A 26,961-nucleotide genomic window follows, 5' to 3' on the forward strand; every position below is an offset into this window, starting at 1 on the left:
ATTATGACAGGTCTGCAGTGCACAAAATAATTACATTAATAATTATATATTATCAAAGTACTGTCAGTGTATGCATGCCTCTCCCGTTTTATAGAATTTTAAGTTGCTCCCAGTGTCTTTTTGTGACAGGAAAGAATATGTAGAATTTTCACCAACAGTTTAACATTTAGCTTCCGTCATTATTCTGTAAATGAAAGTAATTTAACTAAAAAGGTGTGCCAAAGACAGCAGACTATTTATATTTTGTGACCGCATCATACATTTGCGACTTACTTTCCTCAGATAGGAAAATTGCAAGCCGGTCTAATTTATCTGATCCAGCAGTGGTTACAGGAAAGCCATAAATTATTTGCTCGAACCATGCCCTGATTTTTTTTTCTATTATTTTTCATGTCAGTTCAATTATAATAATAAAAAAAACACTGTCCATGTGCCTACTGTTGACTAGTCATTTTTAAAATTCTTCTCCCTCATGATATAGGATTTGGCATCAGAGACTAATTTCACAGACAAAGACTAAATGAGAAGGCCTTGAAGCGTTGCGAAACTTGATGGACACAAATTATGCAGCACTCCTAACTCCCTTTGTGTTTTTTAATTGGAATTATAATGGAGCTTTTCCCGTACAGGCATTTTCTTAAAGTGGGACTTTGCAGTTATTCAAAATGGATATTGACAAAAACACTCACCTTAATGTCTCCCTCCAGAGCTCCTTCTTGTGTTTATTAATGTAGAAAGAATGCGTCAATGGGTTTTCACACCACAAGCAGGCAGCGGCTCTGCCTGGAAAATTTTGTGTACCTCTGCTTTTACTGTCAAATCGAACCGCTGTTTTATAACGGCTGGGTCTCTGTGGACCTTTTGCACATAATTTTGAAATTCTCAAATTAAAAATCTCATTAAAATTGACACAGAATTTCATTTTTGTTTGAGTTTGTTTATTTGGGGTTTTGGGTTGAACCACATTTGAAAGAGTACTTAAATGTTGAAAGATAAGTGTTTTTTTTTTTAATTCCATTATAATCTCGTCACTTTGTTACTCAAATGAAATCCATAAATCCATAGTACAGTCTGAAAACACGCTAAATGCCTATATGATGGAATATTTGGTCCATGTTTTAGACTTGACAGTGTGCACTTCCAAGAATAAACAAGGTTTGTTTGGCAAAAGAGGCCTTACAAAACGAGAGAGAAACTCTTGCACTTGCTCCCTCCACCTTGGAACAGCTCACTCTCTTGTGATTGGTCAGAGGGAGGTGTCGTTTATCGTACTTGGTGTAATAGTTGGCATGCTGGTAATGCAAAAAATAGATGACAAAAGCTTTGTTGCATCTTCCACATGTTGGGAACCAGAGAAAATCAAGGCATTCTCACATGGTAGAAAAAACACGTAACTGGTGCAGTGACCTTTGAGACATCAGAGGTCTGATTTCCAGAAGAGTGTGTTATAGTGCGCAAGCACAATTGGTAAAATAAATTAAAAAAAAATACAAATAAAAAATACTTTTGTCCTATCTGCAATTCAAATTTATTTTGAGTAATAGGTCCCTCCTATCAAGAAAAGGAGCACCTTTTCACAAAATAAAATTTCTCTGGCACCGCATTAAAACATTAACTTCCAGTCTAAACTTTAATTGGGATTTATTTGATTTGATCCATGAATTGGATTTTCGTGTCAAAACGCATCATTCGGGATCAGTTGGTTTTCTCTGTGCAAAGCGCTTCCAGACTCCTTTGGGTGTGATTTAGCGCTTTACAAATTATAATTGATTGATTGATAGATTCAAAACATTTCTTTCCATATAAGTTACCTTTTTTTTTAATCTGATCATTTGTATCGGTGGATGCTCCTCCTCACACTGCGATTCCTTTAATCTCACTCGTCCAGCTATTGACGGCAGTCATTCGGACTTATGCACACAGAGCGCAAAATGCTCACGACGCTTGTCACATTGTTTTGTGGCCCCTGCTGTGAGCGACCAGGGAGAGGGATAAGAAAGTAAAACAGGATGTTTTACCTTGCCAAACCACTTGGATGCCTCCAACGTTTCCACGAATGAATGTAAAATCCTTCTCGGCTGAATCGCTATTGGCACTGAATGAGGGCTATCAGAATATTCATGTTGATTTATTTTATTTTTTATTCTCCACTTCTCTCTAGATCTCCTACAAGGCTGTGAGCTCTTTTGACCCTGAGCTGGACCTCTCCAACCAGAGCGGGAAGGTAGTGAAGCTGGGAAATGAGACCTCCCACATGTTCACGGGCCTCTACCCAGGCTCCACGTACTCCTTCACCTTGCGCGCCAGCACGGCCAAAGGCTACGGCCCTCCTGTCATCACCCAGTTCACCACCAAGATCTCAGGTCAGCACTGCTCATTGGCCCAACAGTCGGCTGCTATGCTGGAGAGCACTGCTCACAAGGCTCCAAAGGCCTTTCTCTGAGGGAAGGACAGCGAGAACGATGGCCGTTTCACTTGCTTGATATAATTCTTATGTCTTGAGGGCTGTGCGGCATTGTCTGCTCTCTAACAAATGAAATTAGAAGCAGCCCAGTTATGGCATTGGTCGTCCCTATGAGCAAAGCATGCTGTTTCACTAAGCTTATTTTAATGTTAGTCAATCTGCCCTCAAATTGTATGTTCAGGTCCTGTATTCAAAACAATTTCTTGTCGAAGAAGAAGCAAAAGGGTGGATTGATTTTTGGGTGGCCGACCTGCAGGAGTGTTTTGGATACTGCGGACGGGTGTTTATTTCCCCACTGCACTTTGTTTCCGTCACACTCTCAGAAGCACAGTACGTTCAGTTTTTTGCAGCGAATGCTCCATTCCTCTGTTTCTCAGCGTATTGATTGAATGGTGTTGCTGGTCTGGACAAAAGGCAGTGAGTGCTCCCTGTAAATGTGGAAATGCAGCCCTGCTTCCTGTTCATTAAGTGCTAAGTTGACTGGAGCGACTGGAGACAGGTGGATGCTGATCAATGCCACTTTGATCGTTGCTTTGCAGAACGCTAATGTTTCTTTCTTTTAATTTCTTATTTTTTTTACAGCTCCTTCCATGCCGGCCTACGACCAGGAGACCTCACTGAACCAGACGGACAGCACAGTCACGGTGCTGCTGAAACCTGCCCAGAGCAGAGGAGCACCTGTGAGGTAGGCTTCCGCGACAAAGTGAGGATTACCTTCTCCTTCTTTAGACCAGAAGGAGCAAGCATCGATAGAAGAAAAAAAAAAACCTAAATCAAAGAGCTTGTGTTTATCGATACCCAACCGTGAAGGCATGTTGCCAGGGAATTCAGCACCTTGCTGCATGTGTCTCATTTTCCGAGCTTTATTTGTTTTGCTGGTTTTGATCCTGTGTGGAAGAGGCAGTGGAGCCTTTGAAGATGAGATCACAGAACCCGCTGCAGCCATGGCTAGCTCCAGGATTTATTTTCTTTACACGTCTTTTCATGTGCCGGGCTGCCCACCACGAGCACCAGTGGCTTCTGGGCGACTGAGGAATTGTTTTTCCTGCTTGATTAGCCATTTATGAGGGAAGACCCCGTGTTCTGCTTAAGCGCCAAGTTGTTGGGCAAAGATAATCGGTTTGCTTCACCCGACGCCACTGTCGGCTTTTGGCAGCCCACTCGTTCATTTTCTGCTGCTATTTGTGAAGTAGGATGTCTTCACCCAAACTGGTGTGGTTGCGGAATCTCCCGCTGAAGTCAATTCCTTCTGTCGGAGTGGCCACCACTCCTCCTTCATCCACAGATAGCATACCAGGGCATATTATAACACAAAGAGCTTTAGAAAATTGGATATCATTGAATAAGAAAGAAACTCACAGGCCTACAAGTAGATATGAACATTTACCAAATCAGCCATTCATTCCTCTAATGCAGAAGAAGCAAAAGAAGACTTAAAGTGGTTCCTGCACCAGTCCAGTTATTTCACTCATCATTGATGGATGGATTGACCATCATTTGTGTGTTTTAAGGGGGGGAGAAAATCAACACATTTATTATTGGACTTGTCTTTGAAGAATTTTACTGTGCACAGCTTTCTTACAATGTCTTAAAATATGGGATGAGAACTAATTACAAAATGATTTATTTTTAATATGGGAACTACTAGTGTGCCACACGTCTTTGACACAATTCCTGCTGCTTGCATTCTGTCGGTGACTTTAGGAACGAAACAGATCTATGTGACTATAATTCAGAATGCTGTGCAGCATGCAGGCAAAGTCACATCCTCATGTTTGCATAATGTTAAGTCCCGTTTGTTGACCTTCTCCCTCAGTCTCTCTCCCCCCTTGCAGAGCGTCATTAACATTTGTGTAAGGAGATGTTGAAAGCTCTGTCTGGATGCAAATATTAGTGGAAATAATATAGTTTGGACTATTCTCTCGGAAGCCCAGGGATGGTTGTAAATAACTATGCCAGTAGTTTCAGAGCAGCCTGTCCAGTTTCAACCACGCCACATTCAAAGTCACTGAAATCACCTTTTCATCCCCATTCCGATGATAACTTTGAACTTGAGCAAGTCGTCCACAGTTTAAATGCATTGAGTAGCTGCCATGTGATTGGCTGATTACCTATTTGTGTTGCCATTAGTGATTGAATATTGCACCTAATAAAAAGGGATACATTGAGAGCCTCAGCACTGGTTGTGCTGCGAGATGGGCATTGGTTTATATTAAAGTGTTACTGTGGTAATGTTTTTAAGAAGAATATGAAATATTTTCATTGATTAAAAAAAAAAGAAGAAAAAAAATAACTGAAGGTCCCCTTTGTTTCCACATGGCACAAACAACAGTGTGAAGCCAGTGAACACAACTCTAGTTGTGGTAAATTATCAGAACCTTGTGAGTGATTTTATTTCATTTTTGCATTCTTTCTTTTGTTTTGTGTTGTTTTGTTTTCAGACATTTGGAATATGGCCTCAGACGTTTCCAAAGATGGCAGGAAGCTACTAATCTACGTAAACGAAGGCCACAGGAGAAATGATTGACAAACATTATACTTTTTTCCCACGCACTCTTGTATATGTTGCAAAATAATTTTAGACCATTGCCTAATTCGATTTTTTTTTTCATCACAAACCTGAGCACCTAAGTCAGGCCTGTCAGCTTTGCCTCAGATTTACACCCTGACTAATGAAGAGGCTCAAGCAGCAAAGACCGACTGATGGCTTCTCACTGTACGCACAGCTACAGTTCAGAAAGCCTCACTCGAACTGCCGTTCCTGTAGCAGGCTAATTATAAATGCCCAATTGTAATTAACAGTCTGTTGTGAATTTGAGCCTCCATTAATTAACAGGCTGTGTGCTCTTCTTTCAGTTACCACTCGAAGGCAAACTCACCTAACTTACCAGTTTTGCGTTTTTGGTGACACAAACTTGAGCTTAAGCTCTGCTACATGATGCTAGCCTGCACTAGACAAACTGTCCTTGAACGCTCCATTAAATCTGGAAACATTACCATTGTTTGACAACATAATATCTTTTAAAATGATGTTTATGGATCTTACGTGTGGCTTTTCGAGACAATCGTTTGAATTCGGCAGAGTTCAGCCAACACTCTGCTGCATCTCTGCGTAAATAAACCTGCCCTTTGATGGCAGTGGTGCCTCTGCCCAGCCTCGCTGGTAGACTCTCAGGTACACTATCCTTTTCTCCCAGCTTTCCCTCCTTCCGTTTAAATCTCGCAGGATACAAAGGCCAGCGCGCCGCCTTCATGTTTGCCCGATGTCTGAGAAATATGAATAGCAAAGGAAAGCAGGTGGTGGAGGGCAGCAGACGGGGGAGATTACGATGCAGGGCCTCAGAATCTCCACGACTCCGGTGTTCCTCCGCCTTCCCCAAGGGACGCACTGTCTCTTTGAAAATCCGAGGTGACTCCTCAGTAGCTCCCATGCATAAAATGGACCCGGAGCTGTTGTCTAATTAATGTCGACTGGACGATCATTAGCACTATGGCTGCCGCCGTTTAGTTTTCAGAAGGAAGACAAGAATGCAACATTTGACAGTTGATGTTTTTGGAAATTGACACACAAAGACCTTTTGCAACCAGCCTCACAACCTGGTGCATTTAAAGAGTGGCCATAGAACCTAAAACTGAGAGCTGACCCAGTTTGAAGAGCTTTTTGTCATCTGAACACTTCTGTCAATTTCTCTCCTTAGTTATATTTCAACTGCGTTGCCCACACGTTGCAAGAGTAGCCATCAGCTGTTGTTTTTTTTTTTTTGTTTTTTTTCTAATGTATTTATTTATCTTTGCGGTGGATGCGAGCTCATTTTGAACACTTGAATGAAATTGGTTTCTAAGCTCATGCGAAACAGGGATTTGACAAGGGGCAACACTGTCACGCAGCGGCACAGAGCCGCGCAGCGGGACGCTTGATTTGATAACGCAATCTCACACGCTGATTGGATTTGGGAGGTAATGGAGCTCCAGACGTTTGGGTTTGGAGCAGCAGATGTTTGACTGTGTCACAGGAAGGGAAGTGTGCTGGAAGATCACACGATAGCGGGCGGCCCATCAAAAATTAAAGGCATATCGGAGGAGCTGCGTCCGTTTTTTGCTTCAACATCCGGCAGCCGGGATGGAGTCAAATCCTATTTTCAGATAGATCTGGGACAGTGGCTGTCAATTTTTTTCCGAGATTCCCCTAATTGCTAATCTGGATAGCATTTCCAAGTTGGATTCGGGCTTCTAATCTCTGAGGACGACGCGCATAGCCGGGAACAGTTTTTACCAGAGGGGACACTGTTTCTTTAAGAGGATTATGTAGCTGTCTATCAGTCATGTCGTGTTTCACCAATGTTTGAAATGCCCCCCCCCCCATCCTCCTCGTCCTCTTCCTCCCTCCCCTCCCCCCGCCAGGGCCAAGATACGCCTCCTCACTCCGTGGCATCAAAATAAATGTTTACATGCCAGCGCAGGAATAAGTGATTCGAAATGCTTCCCATATCATTTACGCCACTAAATCAGCCCTTCTCTCTTGCTGCTCTAACCTTTGCCTTGAGCGAGCTCACGCAACCATATATAAACGGTGGAGGGGAGAAAACATACACCAGGCGTGAATTAAAAAAAAAAATACAAACATTTTAAAAAGCTTATAAAGGCTGCATCTTCTGGCAGTTTTTTTTTTTTAAGAGGCAGTGTACTTTCTCCCCTGTAGGTTGAGATTATCTTAGCTCGAGCGTGGCCCCAAAACAGTTAAGTGATTCTTTACAGTCCCAAAATAAGCAGCGAATTGCTTTGATCAGGGACGAGCTAATAGCGGGGGTGTAAAAGTGACACAACTCAGCGCTTTTTCTTTTTTTTTCCTCTGTATCTTTCTTTCTCTCTCTCTCTCTCTCTCTCTCTCTCTCTCTCTCTCTCTCTCTCTCTCTCTCTGTCTCTCCCTCTCTCCCTCTCTCAACGATTTAATGGCAAATGTAATCTATGGCGTCTTCTAATTTGTTGCTTCCATAGCTTTATGGACACCTGGGAAATATAAAGAGCGGGTAATGGCGGCGCGCGCGGCGGGGCAGCGGGGATGCTGGCTCAGGAGAAGTGTCTTACTTACAGCCGCTTCTAAATCAGACATGCTGGTATATTGAGGCAACCAACCAATTGGCGCTGGAGAAGCAGAGTCTCGGTGATTGAAATGCTCCCCGCGCACCTTCCCTCATCTGCTCCAACATCCCAGAGTCCAGCACAGCAGCCCTACTGCCTCCCTCTGCACACACACACACACACACACACACACACACACACACACACACACAGAAGCCCACAAGAAAAATAAATCTGAGTTTCAGGTCACAATCCAGTCGATTCCGAGTCAATCCGCCATAATTGGTTGGCGTCGCATGGCGGCAGAGCAGAAATCTATCGGGCAGCGAGGCCGGAGGAGGCCTAATTGGTGTCAGCTCAGGTTGCGGCGCTGCTGCAGGAATACAGGTCGGCCCCACTGGCAGACGGCTTTTAACAGCTTGTACCGTTCTTCTCGCTTCATTTCTCTTCCACCCCCCCCTCCCCCCTCCCCCCACCTCAGCCCCCCTTGTCTTTCCATCGCCTGCTCGGGAGGAGCAGCGGAGGATTTAAGCAGTTTTGAAATTAGTTACGATTAGGAGGGATGGGCTCTGAGACTCCCAAGCTGTCCTTCCCAATCTGCGTGCTGTGTTTTTGGGGTTGACCAGGATTAGCGGCTGTACTTTTTTTTTTAATTCGCCGTCCAAAAATGTACTTTTACCTACGTATTGAATTTTATAGATTACACATGTGTTCCTTGCAAGAAATTCAGGACATCTAATGTGACAGGATTTATGTCACTTTGTGCTTCAATAATAACTGGTTGTTGTAGTGATCATATAGCTTAACTATACATTCATTATACTTTTTCTACAATAATATATCAATCTCAGAAGTGTGGTTTGTTTGACAAGTAAAATCTACAGGGGACAACATCTGCACAATTATTGACAATACATGTGTGTTTTGGCTCCAAATGTCATTTAAGAGGCATAAATAAAGGCATCAACAACTGCCACTCTGAAAACAGTGCTTTACTGTTATGTAAAGACCTTACTGTATTTTGTTTTTTGCATAAATGATTGTTATAAATCAGATAGTTACTGCACACCAAGCAGAACCTCTGTGAAATATTGAAAAATATTAGCATCACTACTGTCACAATTATTTTTCGAAGACAATCATACTTACATATATACATACATAATGTACCTGTGTGTGTACTGTATGTATGTAATCAGCTGTTTTGTCTATCCTGTTTAACAAAACTTCAGTTTTAGTGGGGGACTGTAAACAGAGGGCTAAATATACCGCTTTGCTGAGGTTCTCTCAGCTCTGATTTATGTCTCCATTGTTTCCTCCGTTGTTATGTTGTTATGCCCACATTGTCGGACAACACTGCCTAAAATATTAAACTGCTGCTTCAATTAAACCATCAAATCCCTTTTAATTCTCCTCATGCATTGATACTTTAATCCAGGTAATTGTCTAAATAGTCCTTTCATCGCTGAATCATCATCAATAATTCAAGAGCAGGAGACTTGCAATTCTCCAGGCAGCTTCAGATCAAATGGAATCCGCGCTGCAAAGGATTCTGTTTTGTTCTTGCTATCAAGCTGTTGTTGTTCACAACTTGTTTGCTTTTCTTTCTTTTTTTTTCACAGTTTATATCTGTCAGACCAAATCAAGAACGGGACTCAATGACTCTTGTGTGTCAAAATGACTCAGAAATTAGATTGTGAACTCAGCGTGAGGTGACAAGTTGTCAGCGGCTCAGAGGGACATGAACATGACAGCGGTAATTACTGACAAAAAAAGAATCATTGCACGTTTAAATCATGGAAAAAATGAAATAAAACCATAGTCGGCCAATATGCATATGCAAGCCACGAGGCAGACGTGGGGCGGGTGGAAGACAGTTCAGTGAAAGGTGCTTGTTTTAATATTTTAAAGCGCACAGCAAGTTAGAGCTGAGCAACGGCGTCCCTGAGCATAGTAAAGTGGGATATTATTGTCGCTATCACTTCCAAAGATGAACAAAACATTTTTATTAAATTGCAGATTTATTTTAGATCCCGCCGCAAAGCACATTCCGCGCAGGAGAAGCAGCACGGCAGACTCTCCCACCGCGAGCCTCCCTTCCCCTCGGAGCCTCGTTGCCTTTGGCACTTGGTATTTTGCCTGAGGAAAGACAGTCCTGCTCGCGTCGTGTCTGTCATTAAGTCATGGCACAGCCGCATCATCATATCATAAGAAGCCACCCGGGGCGAGCCGGCTCTTGTTTTCATTTCCCCATCTGCTGATTGATTTGGAATATAAAGTACCAATATGGGCGAGTGCACAGTTCACTGCTGCGGCAAAACAACCCCCCCCCCAAAAAAAAACCTAAACTAAAAAACGAGTACAAAATAGTCCCACTTATTGTAGCAATAAATTGCACGGTAAAAAACAAAAGCAGAGAAAATCAAAGGATGTTGGTTTTTCTTAATTCTTAAAACTGTTTACAAAATGTGGACCAAATCGTTTCTGTCATGTGACGGATGTGATGTCAAATTCCCGCCCCGTCAAAGCTCAAATTTCAGCTGAGGACCTTTGCTCATCACTCAGCCCTGCGCCGCTCTGCAGCTACTTAAGGGGCTTCCGCGCACCATCTCCATTTGCCCTTTGACCTGTGCTCTCTACAGGGTACAGTAATTAAAGGCCGACTCCTCCTGCAGACTCTCTGCGGGATTAGACATTTCGTCACCTGCCAGCCCACCACCACTAAATGGGAGAGCGCGCCAAAGAATTGGGACACGCCCAGCGAGAGCAAAAGGGGGATTTTTCTAATGACGCTGCAAACACCTTATGATAAACTGTCGGGTCAAAGAGCGCATGCCGCACACACAAGAGGACACTTCATCATCTGGTACCAGCCGCGGGGAACAATTGCTCACGTCTCGGGCAGCTTTTGCTGCGACTTGAGAGCTTAAGAATCCAACCAGCCAATCCGAGGCTGTCCCGGATGCACACTTTCCTGACACAGCAAATTAAATACTGGTAAGAAATCTGCAGACTCATGAAGCCAGCAACGTGGTTGTTACCTCTTTTTGTAACCTCTGGATTGCCAAAATGTTCAAATTTTAAATCTCCCTCATCCTTCTCGGCCAACTCGACTCCAGTGAGGAGCCTCTTCAGTCAGCCTGAAGACTGACTTGCATCATATGATCAATAGGCTCCCATTTAAAAGTGACCAAGACAGGAAGCAGCTGCGGCAAGCTACCTTTTCCGAAAAAGACAACAGGGAAAGGCAGTCGTGTGAGTGCATCTAATGCTAAAGAATAGCCAACGATTAGCATTAGTGCTACATTAGTAACTTTATTTTTATTTTTATTTTTTTTTAAATCAATAGCAGCCTGCAAAGTCGAAACAACCCCTGCTATGTCTGACCAATAATAGATCCTTAGATCCTTAGATAATAGATACTTATTTGGCTATATTTGTTTTGGGAAATACTCTGCAGTGGAATTAAAGAACCATAGCTTGTGTCAACACGGGCTCACACGCGTTCATGCTCACGCGCTCAGCCATCCGTCAGCCTTCAGTCATAATAACTTGTTGTCTGCGTGGCCTGCTCAGTCAAGAAGCGCTCTCTCTCCCACTGAGTCAAAGCCGGCGTAAACAGACTCTTTGTCAATCGGCGACTCGATAGATTTAACAGGTGGACGCGCGCTGCATACTAACGGGAGCAGCTATAAGACAGTCAGTCTCCCCCTCGGGCTAAGTGGCCGGCCCCGAGACAATGTCATCTCTGTCAGGAGGCACAGAGGGCTGCAGTTTTGATCTAGCGGAGCACAGAGGAGAGGAAATGGAAGGAGCCATTAACCTTTTCAGTTGTTGAATAATGAAAATGCAAATCACCAGGGCCCCTGTTCTGTGTTGCTTCTCATTTATTTTTGCATTGTATGTTGTTTTCCCCCCGTCCCCCCATTCTCTTATATAAACAAGTAAATTGGTCAGCGTTATTCTTATTTGTTTTCAAAGAAATTAAGTTATTAGAGGCTCCAGTTTTTAAAATCTATATCGGCTCAATCCAATGTTCTTTTACCCATTTGGATGTTTTTGTTTTGTTTTTTTTTGTTTAGTTCAATTCTTTTTTTTTTTTTTTTTTCACCTGTGTATCAATATATTCCTTCCTTTTTCTGAGTCAACAAAGCCTCCTGATATTATTGGCGGTCTCACACTGTTCCCCCATACACGGCAACGCCACACCACGAATCAATTCTTCCCTCATGCTAGCAGCTCGTTCTCCTGCTCCTCTATACGAACCGCAACAGGCTAAAAGGTTTCCGCGCATTGTTTTCTTCCCAAAAGTTTCTTGCTCTCCGTTTCGACTTTATGTTCTTCCGGTCGTCAAAGAACTAGACGTTGACGCCAATTCATCACAAATCCACACATGGCAAGATTTTGAAAACCCTCCAAAGGGGCAAAAGTGTCAAAAGTCGATGCAAGAAATGTATCCAAGAGACGTTCTTCCTCAGCTGACACGTCCACAATGATCCCTCGCTCGCCTCTGAGACCCCAGCAGACCTCCAGCATTCGTGGAAAGTCCTCCTTTGGCGGCTACGCTAACAGGCATAGCCGCTCACGCTCTCTTTGTGTCCTGTGTTTGCAGTGCGTACCAGGTGGTGGTGGAGGAGGAGCGACCACGCAGAGCGCGGGGCACAGCGGAGATCCTGCGCTGCTACCCGGTTCCCATCCACTTCCAGAACGCCACGCTCCTGAACTCGCAGTACTACTTCACCGCTCAGTTCCCCGCCGCGGGCATCCACTCGCCGCAGCCGTTCACCGTGGGCGACAACAAGACCTACAACGGCTACTGGAACGCCCCCCTGCTGCCTCAGAAAAGCTACAGCATCTACTACCAGGCTGTCAGCACTGCCAACGGGGTGCGTGTTGCTCTTGGAGCTTCTCCTTTTATCTGCCCAGTCTGACTTGAAAGCAACAAGTTTGTTTTTGGGGGGTGAAACTGAACCATATGAAAAGGTAATGTGCTTTTACCCAATAGTGAAAGACATACCAATAGTAATGCGCTTGACATAGCTTCTTAGCAACATTTCAGACACTTTCTCTGAGCTTTTGTTAGCTGTCAGGCTAATATTGCAGGCTCAGAAGATGCCATTGTGCTGCGTGTTATACACACTTCAAAACATCCTTTGCAGCCAATATTACTGATCCTTCTTATTGACTTGATTTAAATGGTCCTGAAACTATAAGCGCAATCATTTTGTTCAAAACACCGTAGAAAAAAAAAGAGGCTGTATATAGAAGCACGCACACTTCTATAGCAATACACATATATGTATTTGATTTGCATTTGCAGTCATTAAGATGAAACTGTGGCATCAAATTCCCCATTGACTTCATTCAAGACGTTGCACATCCCTCACGAAAAAACAAAGAATCTCATTCGAATGCATCCAATCTCCAAACCACCTTTCTTTGCGGTCTGTACTGCTCAAATTCAAAGGACGTACAACCAACATTATTTTCCTACTTTTAATTCAGAGCTGTTATCCAATGACTTGAACTATTGCAAGTTTGCAGGGAAATGAATTCCTCCATCAGATGCAGCACTAAACTATGTTGGTATTGTATGTTTTAGTAGTTGGCGCCAGAATTTCCCAAGGTAGCCCTGGTCTGGCTTAGCGCCGCACCGCCGCTCTCTCTGTGGAGCGACGGCGAGGTTAAAATTTAAAGTTTGACAGTGTTTGACTGAGTGCCGTGCGCGGTGGTTTGCTGTCTCAGCTCAGAAGCCCCACAATTAGTCTATCGCAGTCGAGACAATGATGAATTGTGCGAATTTAATGAGCCGCTCTGCTGCGCCGACATCAGAGCAAATTCAGCTTTAAAGTTGGACTTTTTCATGTTGCAGGTTCTTTAGAGGACACAACGTTACGCTCTGCCACAGGCGTAAATCAACCGGCGCTAAATGTTACTGCGGTGTTAATCACAATGACTGACGCATAACTGAGTCGAAGTCCCCCGAACCTGCTCACAACTGTCGACGCTTGCTAACGCGTTGCCACGCCACCGCTCCCCAGGTGGGCGTGACGCCATTCTCCCCGACAACAAGCTCTCCTGATGGGCTGCAGCGGTGATCCGCCCTCTCCCTCCATCACTCCATATGGCCGCTCATTCATTTCAATTAAGTTGCTCCGCCACTGTATCAGGGGTTTACCAACATGGCGCCCGCAACATGGCACCAGGTCGCCCCCACGAGTCACCTGTTCTAAAAGTTTAGACAGTTGCTATTCTTTTTTAATCACACTTGCTCACATTGTATAGATCTTTTCTTACGATCTTAAAAATAAAATGATTTTAAATATTTCATTATATTCATATCAAGTTTAGGTGAACTGATTTATAGAAATGTAGTGATGAATATGGATATTACCTTTATCCAACATTAAGTCATTGTTGATTTATTATTGTGAGAAATTGACGTGATCAGTGTCTTTACATAGGTTAGTATTGTAAATAATAAAATCGAAAGGCAAACTGAGAAAATGTGTTAATTCAGAAAAGTATAACATACTGGTTGGCCTTCGTATGACTCAGTAGCCATGAAGTAGCTCTCATTACCACAAAGGTTGGTGACCTTGCACGATAGTGCACAATACAAGGAATAGGCTATTTTGCAGTGGCGTCTGAATCCTGAGAATGTTGGTATTCACTATCAGTCCACTCGATGTATCCAACAATGCATCGCTAAAAGTAGTGTACAACCGAGGGTCAGTAACCAGGAAATATATCCCATCATGCATTGCCCATCAGAATTCACCCGAAGATAGGAAAGGCGAGAAGATCCAAGCATTATTCTTTTTTTTTTTTTTATGTGGGAAGACGCTTAATATAATTTGTACTTTGCACAAAAAATGTATATCTTATCTTATCTCTCTAATTATAATTAATTCATTATCTATTTATTAATTTGTTTATTTACACCTTCCAATAACCTTTTAATAATCCACCTGCAACGACATTAGGGGTTTTTTTTTCATAAGTTTTTTTGTTTTTGTTTTTGTCTTTTTTAATTTGGTTGAGTGCACTATATAGTTGGCTACATAGAACTCTATATAAGGAATAGGGAACAAGTGGGTGATTTTGGACCCTGGATGTATTATTAGAACAGGATACCAGACTGGCAATATGGTGGTGCGGCAATTCTTTTCCCAGTGGTCACTGGTGATACTGCAGCCAAAAACCCCTTTTCCCTTTAGACCGCAAGAAAAAGAAACGCTTGTAATGCGGCTGACAGGATGACCTTTGACCTCAAATGTGGTTCATAATAAACCTTGCCAGTCTGGTTTCCAGGCGTCCGTCCGTCCCAGATGCAGCTGAGGCAGCAGGCGGCCGCCGTTAGCGCAGACCGGAGCCCCTGCCTCCTCCTCTCCCTGCCACCCACCCTCCAGTCACCATTGAGGCGTCTCAATGGTGACTTGTAGTGCGCGGCCGACGGTTGGCCTGAATGAGAATTGCCGCAAACAGGCTCCTTGAGAAACATCAGCACGTCCTGGCCGAGGCGGCGGCAGAAGCACGTGCGGCACGGCCCGAATCCAATTAGCGAGTTCAGCTCTTGAGAGACGAACAGCAGCAGCGCCCTGCGACTTTTCCAGGGCGACAGAGGGTGAGTGGTGCGAATTGGCTGAAGGAGCCTCTTCCCTTTGCAAAGAAAGTGTCCATCCATCTCCTTCAGAGGCCGTTATTTTCCTATTCACTTTTTTATTCAGTCATTTATATGTGTGGTTGTACACATGTATATCTATGTATACATATATATATATATAAATATATATATATATATATATATATACATATATATATATATATATATATATATATGTATATATATATATACATGTACAGTACCTATGTGCATGCATTTTTTTGCGACCGTGAACCCTTCCAAGAAGCAGGTCTCCGTCGACGGATTACGAGCTTTAATTACTGTCTAATGATATGGTGACGATGTCTCTCAGCCCTCTGAGCACAATTAGCACTTGTGACAGGAAAAGCCCAACAATATCTTTCCATTCTTTTGTAGCGCTGCGTTTAAAAAAAAAAAAAATAGAAAGCATTGTAACTCCCGGTAATGTTGCTCTCAACAAAAGGCTCGGCTGACAGCTTGATGTGGATACGCGTGCAGCCGCCATCACGTGGACGTGGATGTTTTTCCTGCTCTTCATTATGCCCGCTGTGCCTCTCTCCCAACGCGCTCGCTCCCTCGCCTGCCCTCTCCCTCGCTCGCTGGCCAGCGTGTCAGGGTCAAACACAGGGACACGACACTGCTGCGTCTCCGCTTTTGTGCCGCTCATTGTCCCCCCGACTGCCTTTCTTTTCTTTTTTTTTTTTCCATTCCTCCCTCCTGTTCAGCAGACCATTGTTGACAACAAACTTCTCCGCCAGTAGCGAGAGATGATGTGCCGCTGCTCCTGCTGCTGCTGTCATTGTGGTTTTCTATTTCTGCTTTGTAGAGAAGGCTGTTGTCAGAGCCGAATCTCCATTACATATGCAGAGAGAGGCTCCCACGACGGCTCTAGTTATTTATTTATTTATTTATTTATTTATTTATTTACTTATTTTTTTTTTTTATTAATTTTTTTTCTGCCGTAGCCCAGCGCCAGGCCCAGGCGCCGCCTGTCACAGGCCTCTGCCTCCTCCTCCACAGTGGCTGGCCACCTTGAGCCGCGGGCTGCTGACAGATCGCTGTTGGCTGACAGCTCAGCACCGCTAATCTGTGCTGTGGGCCCTTCTCGCCTTCCCGCGTTTTGTGTCACAGTCATTGAGCGCAACAGATGATAGGGGACAGCCTGGAAGCGGCCGAGATGTTTTGGTTTTTTTTTTTCTTTCTCTCTCTCGCTCTCTTTCTTTCTGGCTTTCTTTCTTTCTGAGCTCACAGCGGGTACTTAGGAGAGGTGTTGTTGCTCTACTGTAAACTGAACGCTTTGGCACGAGTGTCCTGGCTGTCTTCAAAGTATCTCTTTCCGTTTGTCCTCCCTCCTCTCTTCCCTCCCTGCAGGAGACCAAGATCGACTGCGTTCGGGTCGCCACCAAAGGTAGGACTGGAGATGTTGTGGTGTCAGTGAGTGAGGATGTTTTTGTCACCTGCACCTCCTAACACAATAGACGGACGCAAATTTCAAATTTACATGTGTGGCATGTAACAAATTCAAAATGCACAGTAAAATATTAATTCATTCAAATTCCATACCCGCTTATTCCTGAGCTCAGGGTCACGGGGCTCTCCTGGAGCCCCTCCCAGCTGTCATAGGGCGAAGGCAGGGTGACACCCTGGACAAGTCGCCAGTTCATCACAGGGCCACCCAAGCAAGCAAGCAACAATTACAAATGAACACTTTTAAACACAAAAGTAACGGGCGTGTTTTTCCCACATAAAGAAGTAGAAAGTACAGATATTTGTGTACAAATCCACGGAGTAAAAGTATAACGTAAAGTACTGATATCTGAAAAACCTACTGAAGTACAGTAACAAAGTGTACTCTGTTACATCCTATGTCTGGCCATGTACCATCTCCAGCGTAAGCGCAGCTGAATGATGGCCGGGTGAAACCTGCGGCTCCCACATTTAACAGTTGTTTACCTTGAAACGCAGACAGTATTACATGATCCGGCCTCGCCATGTTCCGGATGAACACATTGCCTGAGAGCATGTGTGCTGTTTTTTTTATTTTATTTATTTTATTTTTTTAAGAGTGGGATGCGGCGTGTGTGCCCACTGAGGTCTGCAGGTACTTAGTTAAGCTGCCTGCGCTTCCCGCTCCACACATTAACGGTGATAAAGTTTAAGCACCATTGATCGGCCGGCTGAATTGATAAGGCCGCAGGGAGCTGCAGTCACACTCTGTTCCAGGCGAAGGGGAGGGCCTGTCACATGCCCCCATAATCTCCTGTATTACGGGGGGGGGCGGGGGTGCATGCAGGTCCCCCACCCCATTATGGACCCACCACCCCCTCCTCAGTTTGACCTGTTTACAAGCCTCAGTGGCTGTAAGAGTAACAACCCTCACGACAAGTGCGAGGACGGCGCAGGCATACTTCAGGCTCACACACTCAGATTTATGTATGTGTGTGTGTGTGCGTGCGCGCGTTACGCTAACTTGAACGATGTTACTGTGATGTGAAATGCTTGTGTACTAAGGTTGCTGCATGATGATGGGAATTGTTGCCGTCTCTCTCTCTCTCTCTCTCTCTCTCTCTCTCTCTCTCTCTCTCTCTCTCTCTCTCTCTCCCCCTGTCTGCATTTTGTCTTTTTCTGCTGCATGCAAATCCCGGATCGCCCGCCTCTACACTCAGCTGCCATACTCGTGACTCAGCTCACGACCCCCTACCTCCGCATCGCCCCGGCGGCCGGCGACAACCAGCTGACAGGTCAGATCTGCGGCTCATTTCGCCACACCACGACGAGTCGAAGCGCCGCTGTTTAGTTCTCCCACCTTTAAAGGTTAAAAGGTTAAGTCTGGAATATTTGGAGAGTTGGATAATAAACGGCGACATCAAGTGGTGGCGTCGCAAACAAACCTGGATATGTCGTCCACTTTCTTCTTTGTTGGTTTATTCAAGGACGCGAGTGTTCACCCTAAATATGAAATTCGATGTCAGGCAGCTGGATTGTCCACATCGACTTCCTTTGAAATATTGCGGTGCAAGATGGCAACTAACTGGGAGCAAGTCCCGTGCTATATGTATATTCTTATATGTATAATGTAAAAAATATATATGTATAAGAACAGTTCTGTGGGGAGGAAAACCAATTGATTTTCATTGTGCTGTGAGTGTACACTTTTGTTAATATATTTACATGCAATATATGAAGCTTTTACTGATATAAAAATCTTAAATCAAGTCAGATTTTACTGACTGGACCTTTAATCGAGTAGCTACACGCACTGCGGACACCGCCAACCAGGCCAGCCAACGTGAAACTCATTTCACTTTGGTTGCCGGCCCAGCGCCCTCCCACCCAAAAAAACCCCCCAAAAAAACATGCCTCATTTCGTAGCAACACTTAATTCTCACACCAGCACGACACCTCTTGCCTGGCTGCAACAAGCAAGCGCACTGCTCTCCATATGGCCACAATAGCAGCAGAGACCAAGCAAGACGGGCACAGAGGAGGCGAAGAGGAGGAGGAGATCTTGGAAGTGCGCAGATATGTTCTCAAAAGAGGACAGACAACCAAATTCGTCATTGCAGATCACCACGGGGCGGTGTGTCAGTGGCGGGAGGGGGTGGGGCGGTGGGTGGCAGGGTGGGTGTCATTCTCCCTGTTACAAGTCAATGAACCAGAAATTGGAGTTTTGAAACCGTCATTTTCAAGTCAGAAAACTGGCCACTGTTGCTGGTAATGTGGAAAAACAACTGATTCCCTCCGGAGTCAAACAAACAAGTGCGATTTTTCCCATCGTGTGCCTCTGCGTGTATTGTCTCGCCGTTTGCAAATCAGTGGGACGCATTCAAACGAGTCGCAGACAATGCCTCTTGCCTTCATCTCCCCATCGTTACTGCACATGAAAGGCCTTTCTGATTGTCGTTTGATGTGTCACTGTAGGAGAGTTTTTTGGCAAGAGTTAATCCCCTTTCATGAATATTGCTCATTATTTCCGGGAGATTAGGTGTTGGGTTGTTTGCCACTCTGACAAGTGTAAACACACGAAATGATGCTGGATTGCTTAAGATCTCGAGTTAATATTTTTTTCTTCCCCCTCCAAACTTTTCATCTGAGTAACTCACCATTTTCCCTTCAGCTGAAATGGTAGAATATTGATACGTGGCTCTTGGCCGGGATTTAGGCTGCGGCATTTATTGGAACCCCCCCCAAAAAAAATCAGATTCCATCAGTCCATGGGTGATCGTTATTGTCGGCACCCGTCTGGGAATCTTCGAAAAACTCCCGTCTGAATAAAGCGATGTGTCACAGCGAGCGGAGAGGAGATATTTACCCTTTTTTTGATAAGAGGAGAAAATAGAAGCAGCACAGAGAGTTGGAGCCGCTGCCCCGACACGTTTGTCTGACATCACAATTTATCATCCTAAATTTACCCCCGGCGACAAGGAATAATGGTGTTGTTGGGGTGGACAGTCGTCATTCCGTGATGGTTGCTTACCTTCGATTGCCTCTTATCATTTCCCAAGGAGAAGATGCTGCTAAAACAAGCCGTTTTACGCCCCCCACCCCTCCTCCTCACTCCCTCCCTCCCTCCCTCCCCTCTATTTGTGCCTCCCGTCGTTGGGATATCTCCTCCCGGCCTGATATTAAATGTTGTGGTTATTTCAGCCTTTTTTTTTTTCTTTTTTTTTATCTTCTCGGGTATTATCTTTACCACCATGCGTCCTACATTTATTTTTACGGCCCCGGCAACCGTTTTGGTCCCAAACATGATTAACCAAGGGTGAAGATGGTGCACACTTATCTCCCCGAGTGCAGCTTGATCCTCGGTGCACTGAGGTCGCACTTAAAGGTGGACAATAAAGAGAAACTCATCCTGCAATAAGGCAAAGAACTTCCAGAGTCCATAAACGTGTGTGTGTGTGTGTGTGTGTGTGTGTGTGTGTGTGTGTTTAAAACAAAGGGGCTATTGGCCTACCACCGTTGCGAGGAGGAAATGCTGCTGCACGCACAGCTCAGGTCAAACACCTGCGTATGTGCCGTTAGGGCGCATTCACTTGCACATCTTGGTCAGTCGCACTTCTCTGTTTGATCTTCTGCTGGACATTGTGATGTTCTCGCAGGAGCAGCCACCCACAAACCCGACGCGGTGGAGCCGGAGAAGCAAACGGACCACACTGTGAAGATCGCCGGGGTCATCGCCGGGATCCTCCTCTTTGTCATCATTTTCCTCGGAGTCGTCCTCCTCATGAAGAAAAGGTAACGCCCACTATCCTCCTCTACCCGTTGAAAATACAATTTCAAAAGGATTTTTTTAAATCCCACCCCTCCTTTATCATCTCGTGTACTTGTTCCTCAAACACCACTATTGTCAGCGTCTTGGTAAATAATTAATTTGATTATGTTGATACGCCCCATTAGGACTGTTTACAGCCATGATATACATTTTGCCATGAAAAATTAATCAGTTTTCCGCAGCACCCTCAAACAAATGTGCAGCGCATCAGTGACACCGGGATGGGAATAGAGAAAAAAAAAAAAGTGTTTTTGAGTGTGGTGGTGTAGGGGGGAGGGAGGTGGGGGAGGGGGGCGGGGGAGGTGGGGTGGATAGATAAGAAAGAAAATGTGATGAAAGGCCTGGGAAGAATAAAAGAGGACGGCCACATAGCTGAAGGCTAAGTTTGCATTAGCCCTGGACCCCATGCTGGAGGCTCTCGCACGCATTTCCCAGCAACACGGGCAGCTGAGGCTTAGCAAATATCAAGTCCCCCCTTTGTCCACAGTAAAGGTTAAAAGAACAAAAATGTCTGTTTCTGCAGATATTTCTTCAGTGAATCCTCGTTGACCCCCTGTAGGAAATGTTTCACGTCAGATGATTTAGTTTGTGTTTTTCCTTTAAATGTAAAATGTGAGCACGTACTGAATCAAATGTTCATTTGTCATGAGGGGTGGGGGTGGCATGGGGAGGCTTGGCTGTATATAATAATGAAATCACAATGTTGAGTTTTGTTTTGTTTTTTTTTTTTCATATTTCACCGTAGATAAGACGCTTTGTTTAAAACGGCGCCCGCCACCTGTGCAGCCCACACTAATGACATTGTTTTTCAATTAGCCACAATCTAAGCAAGACGTGGCGACGACTTCGTTGTTTGAATCTGTTGTCTAATTTGGTTTTACCCACGGCGGGGGCCACAGTTGCGTTTAGGCGTTCGCAGCGCTTGTTAAGACTCGGCCTCGGAGGTCAGACTCGCTAATTTTCTTCCGGGTGTATGAAATGGTGCGTTCGTGAAAAAATAATAGAAAGAAAAGAAGAAGAAGCAGGAAAAAAAAAGAAGAAAATGAGGGAGGGGAAGTTAGCGGACGCCGCCTCCGTGCGCTGCCCAAACTAGCGAGTCCGTTCCGTGCCGAGCCGAGCCGAGCCGAGCCGCCGGACGGGAAGCATGACATGACTCCAAGCGAATCACCTTTTTTGCCTCCCATGATCACTAGTTTACCTCCACGTTATGCCACCATATCTGATTTTGTTCATTTCTTCTCTTTTTTCAAACATTAATATATTTTTACTTTTTCTTTCCTTTCCATTCCATCCCCCTACCCCCCCCCTCCACCGCTTAAATCCTACCACCACCCCAATCGGCAGAAGAACCTATCACTCCTACACTTACTACCTGTAAGTAACCACTCTGTGTGATGTTAGTGCCATGCCTCTCACCCACGTGCTGTTCTCACCCACCCCACCCCACCGCCCCGTGCATGCAAAGAGCCATGTCATCCCCCCCCACCCCCCCACCCCACCCCCACCCCCACCCCAGAGCTATTACAGAGGCCCGACTGTAATCTCTGCTGGAGGGACGGTGGGAACGCCGCGCCGCACCAGCGCACCGCCGCCGCACCGCAAGCGCATCACGCCGTGGCGCCACGCTGGCACCGCTTCTGACGAAAAGCGCGCAGACGCAGCTACGCCCGCAGCCGCCCCGAAAATAACCCCCCCCCCCGCCCTCCCCATCCCTCCATCCACCTCCACCACCTCACCGCCGCTGCCATGTGAGCGCCGGCATGTCTTCCTGCTCGACTGCGGAGGAGTTGGTCCGTCCACGATGAACTAAACTCCCTCAATATTATTGCACGTCCGCCAAATTCATCTTCTGACGGGGGTGGGGGGGTGGGGGGGTTTGGTGGGAGGTAGGAGGGTGGGGGGGGCTGCGGTGTTTTCCACAAGAGAGAATGTGAATATTTCATTTGCCTCCAACTCGATTTCATCTCTGTTTACTTTGAAATGCCTCTCACGTCGGCGCTTCAGTGCCAAGACGCTCAGCTGAGGCGGCCTGGCCACTTTGTACAGCCACACGCACACGCATGCACACACATACACATGCACGGCCAAAGAAAAATTGCAAGATTGGTCATTTTGATCGCACTCAGTTCTGGGCTAAGACCATGTTCTGACCTGATTGGTCTTCACCCTCTCACCGGGTCGTCCAACCATTTCATGCTTCTTTTTCATCCCTTCTGTTCAACCATTGATCCACACACACATCCCAGCCGCTCTGTGGCGATAGCGGAGTTGGGTTCCTAAGCTGTCAAAGACGTCCGCATTTGCAGCAGAACGGACCTTGTGATCGCGGCGTTGGCGGCTTTTTTTTTTTTTCTATTGAGACATAAAACAACGGCCACGGCGCCGCCCGTTTGGCTCACGATGCCGCAAGATGATGATTCCAGATCGCAGCTCCGCACGGGAAAGCAGCTTATTCTGCCGCTCTGCCTTCCTCCTCCCTCCGCCCCGCCGGAGCTCATAAGCCGCCACTGTACGCTCTTTGTGATGGGTGTCGGCTAATCCGTCTTGAGGCGACTGTGATCAGAGGACGGCATCGAGGCTGCCGCACATCAAAGGACACCTCAGGAGACACCTGGACACGATGACGCTCGCCGTGTCACCCGTAGCCGCCTCGAGCGGAATGGCCCAGTGTTTTGCAGGTGTCGCGCCACCACAGTGAAGTCAGCTGAGCCAGGCAGCAAGAGGCAGCAGGGCGTTGTTGGGAAACCTTGCAAAAAGATCCGATTTCTGTCGTTCCCGTTACATTGAGGTGCGTTTTGTGCTGTGTTTTCTGGCGTCGCTGTAAACTGAGACACTGGAACCATCCAGAGTCAAGCAGCTGCAGAGGCAGTGCAAGTTGTTCTTCCGTTGTGTCACCGTCACCATAAAGATGGATGAAGTGTGGATCTGTCGGGTCAGGCTGTGCAGCAGAAGATGGAAGAATGCTGCAAATTGCAGGGCTAATTTCTGCAGTTGTCAAACTAAGATTAAATGTGAAGTAGCTGGAGAAGATGAAGGATTGATGGTGTGCAGGAGGAGCAGAACACATCAGCACAGAGGAAAGGGAACAGCCTTAGGAATATCTTGAGTGTTTTGCATTATTTTGAAATGTAAATATAAATTCAATGGTGAGATTCACCCAGTTCTCCACTATTGGGGTTAAACTGTTGTTACACTGGTCATGTGACACAAATCAGGCAAATCTTTAAAGGGACGTGTTCACATTTTGCGTTGTGGGATATTTTGTCAAGAGTGCGAGATCTGAACAAATCGTTCAAAAGTCAAGAGTCACTTTACCGACTCATGAGTCACGATTCCTCATCACTATTTAACTCAGCCGCTAGCTGCAACCACTAGCCAGCTGACTGCAAAGACGAGGCCAGACAACATGTCACTATTGTGTGAGCGCTATTCTACCCGTACTAATATATATCAAGTCACTGGCTGTATTCAGCCTGCAGAGAAAACAGCAACTCTGCTTTCTCGGTTCAGCTCAACTCCCCATTTCCCTCCCTGTTGCGAGTCAGTCGCTCACAGTAACACTGCCTTCACTCACACAATGAACAGCCCAGCAGCGGCACACTGCCACTCCCTTCCCGGAGCTGAAAGTGCTGCTCTGCTCCAGTCGTCCCTGAGTGAATGCATTACAATGAATGGTTCGCTATACACTTTATGTTTGTATGCCGGTATGCTAAACCAAAAAAAAAAAAAAAAAAAAAGAACTCCCGCTGTCTATTCTGAATATTGGGATTTTCTGCACACTCTGGGTGTCTGACTTAGTGACTCGATGACTCAAAATCACTAATCCTCTTTGGCAGCTGACTGACTCATACAAAGTGAAAAGAATGGAGTTCTCCATCACTAATCAATAGCGAGCACAAAGTATTACAAAGAAGCGTCTCAAACTACCTGCACGGAAAGCTGAGCTTCACACCGCTGACGATGAATAAGATTGTGCCGCTTAGTCGCAGTGATTTTCAGGAAAATCAAAAATGACAACGTCAACAACAGCAAAGCATGTCTGTTTGTTTGCGTGCCATGTGCTCTTGTCTGTGAAAGCCTTGAGATTTGTTGCATCTGTGAAAATGTTCCAAACATTTAAGCTCTCTCCAAGAAAAGTAAAGTGCTTGATTTTTTTTTTATTTTCTGTTCAGCATACATTTAGATTGGCACTCTGTATTTTGGTGGCATTTTTGCTTAAAAATTAGCCGTGTGATGTGCAGCACCTCTTCAAACGATGTACCCGTCAAGCTTCTGTACAGGTGCTGTGAGCTTGTTCCTCTTAAAGGGACGGAGCTTATCGGTTCATGTAGCTTCTAAGCGTATTTCCAACCGTGGAAAGTCACCACAAAAATACTGGACTATCCTGTTAAACATGATGAGTAATGCTAAACAAAAAAATTGGTCTTCTTCTTTTCTTCTTTGTTGTTGGTTTTGGACAAAATTCCAAATATCGTCAGCGCTTGGCTCACAGCAGCGGGTACCGATCTCCTTCCTTGTCTGGTGACATCATGAGCGACTGAGGTCTGGAATTACTCCAAGCTGAGCCAAAATCTATGTTCAACAGCACAGCCCAACATACGTGCCCACCTCCAGCCTGGTCCTGGAGTGCCACACTGAAAGCAGTCAGCCAGTCACGAGAATCAAGTTTCCAGTTTGATTTGTCCAGACTGAGGCCATCGCTCAGAGGGTGCGATGCTCCACTGGACTAGCGCCTTCATCCTTCCTGTCGTTTCAGATCAGTCCCACCATATGCTGGCTGTTTATATTGACAAGGTAATTAAACACTTAAGACGCTCTCCACCGGAGCAGCAGCCTGCATCGCTGGCGTCCAACCGAGTTGCCAGCCACAAGATTCCTGCACCTCAATGATTGATGAACTCCATTAATGCATTCATCAAAGTCTTCTGAAGGCCTGAGAACATCCAGTTGCCAAAATATGCACTTTAGGTATAATGCCAGAGGTGAACGTGGGGTCTGGCGCATTGAGAACATCAGTCGGACTGCTCATTAGGGATGCGCTCACATGTGTGATCAAATATAGGCCTGTCCTTTTAATCAGGCGGCGGTGGCTGCTGCCGCTGCTGGGGACAAGGCGCAGATCAATGGGCACAGGACAAGAGGTTAGCGTCGGGCCCGCCATTCCCGTGAGAGTTCGACTCATCCATTGATTAGCAGACACGGACAAAATACTTCACACTTTCACTTTCCATTTCATGCAGGAAGCGTGTGAGATGTCAAGTGCATATTGCCACTGAATCTGGGCAACCTGAAAGAAATACACTGAGAAACATGCGATAGCATTAAAGGTAAGGCCAGCACACCAAAAAAAATGTATAGCCATTGTTTGCCAAAAAGTTTTTCGAGCTACTTTGGTTGTGGCATCCACGCTCATCCATCTCATCTCTTGAGCAGCAGCTGGGCTTTCTATCACTTCCTGTTCATCTTTTTGATTTTATTTCAGGCTGTTTTTGAGGCGAGAATGGAAGGAATTCAGATAAAGCTGATAGCTTATGGAATACTAAGAATATGTGCACACTTTCTATTAGACGCTGGCAACTTCGAGAAGAGATTGTAGAAGAAACATGTTCTCGAACTGGACTTCAGGCTTCACTCTGAACCTGAGTACTTGTTGTGTTTTCAGGTTTTTAAACTGGAATCTGTGAAATGTTGTCCCCAAGCTGCACAGTGTTTGTCAGGAACTTGCCAGAAATAATTCTTGAGGTTCAATATTAAATGTGTTTATGGCCTATTAAACGTCGAATTCGCTGATCAGGTAGACTCTACTTTTATATACCCTCCCTCCTCTGCCTGACAGATTCCCTTTTATGGCTTTTTACAGCTTTGGCAGTGGCTCTGTACAGATGTCACAATGCAAACAGTGGATGTGCAGCCATAAAACAAGGAGCTGAAACTTTCTATGGGTGTTTTGGAAAGCAGAAACTCCACTGCAGATTAGTATGAAAACCAATACAGGGCAACATTTATTACGAAGCAAAGACACTGATATGTAGATTTGTTCAACCAAACATTACGTGACATTCATTTACTGCTGACCACTTTGTCGAAGGAGGCTCTGGTGACATTTTCTAATTTACATGGCCATTCCCGAGTCTCATGCAGAGGAAGAATTTCACTCTACGCCACGACAATGGGAGCCAGCGGTACAATGGGAGCTGGCTGTAGCCATATACTTCAATGTGATCGAAACCAGACAAAGCCTAGAGGGGAACAGTGACAGGGCAAAAAAATGTATAATATTCTGGCGAACTCTGCCTTTAAGTCATCTAACTCTAAGAAAGCATGCAGGTGGGGAGAAGGCTGCATGCCATTTCGTAACTGAAAGAAGAACTAATCACGTGAAAATCAAACAAAGATGCGCAACGAGTAAGCCAGAAAAGATAGATTGGCAAATTTGGAAACTACACTGTTGAAACACTAAACACAATCGAAAGAAATAGACTTTACAGTAATTAC

The 26,961-nt window shown here is 45.2% G+C and overlaps 1 protein-coding gene across 4 annotated transcripts in view; it reads left to right on the top strand.

The window, feature by feature from the left end:
- LOC142885482 (receptor-type tyrosine-protein phosphatase mu) overlaps positions 1-26,961 on the top strand; it is a 170,496-nt gene that overhangs the window by 88,168 nt on the left and 55,367 nt on the right. For 3 of the 4 annotated variants that reach the window (XM_076021959.1, XM_076021961.1, XM_076021960.1), the window contains exons 10-16: positions 2,162-2,363; positions 3,047-3,149; positions 12,156-12,429; positions 16,563-16,599; positions 17,858-17,932; positions 20,294-20,429; positions 21,811-21,840. In XM_076021959.1, coding sequence (XP_075878074.1) covers positions 2,162-2,363; positions 3,047-3,149; positions 12,156-12,429; positions 16,563-16,599; positions 17,858-17,932; positions 20,294-20,429; positions 21,811-21,840 — 857 coding nt within the window. The remainder of the gene's footprint in view (positions 1-2,161; positions 2,364-3,046; positions 3,150-12,155; positions 12,430-16,562; positions 16,600-17,857; positions 17,933-20,293; positions 20,430-21,810; positions 21,841-26,961) is intronic. The other variant, XM_076021962.1, reaches the window with a different exon arrangement.

This window comes from Nelusetta ayraudi, unplaced genomic scaffold (genome assembly GCF_046127955.1).
Source record: "Nelusetta ayraudi isolate G7.1 ecotype Tasmania unplaced genomic scaffold, CSIRO-AGI_Nayr_v1 ptg000011l, whole genome shotgun sequence".
Classification (NCBI taxonomy): Eukaryota; Metazoa; Chordata; class Actinopteri; order Tetraodontiformes; family Monacanthidae; genus Nelusetta; species Nelusetta ayraudi.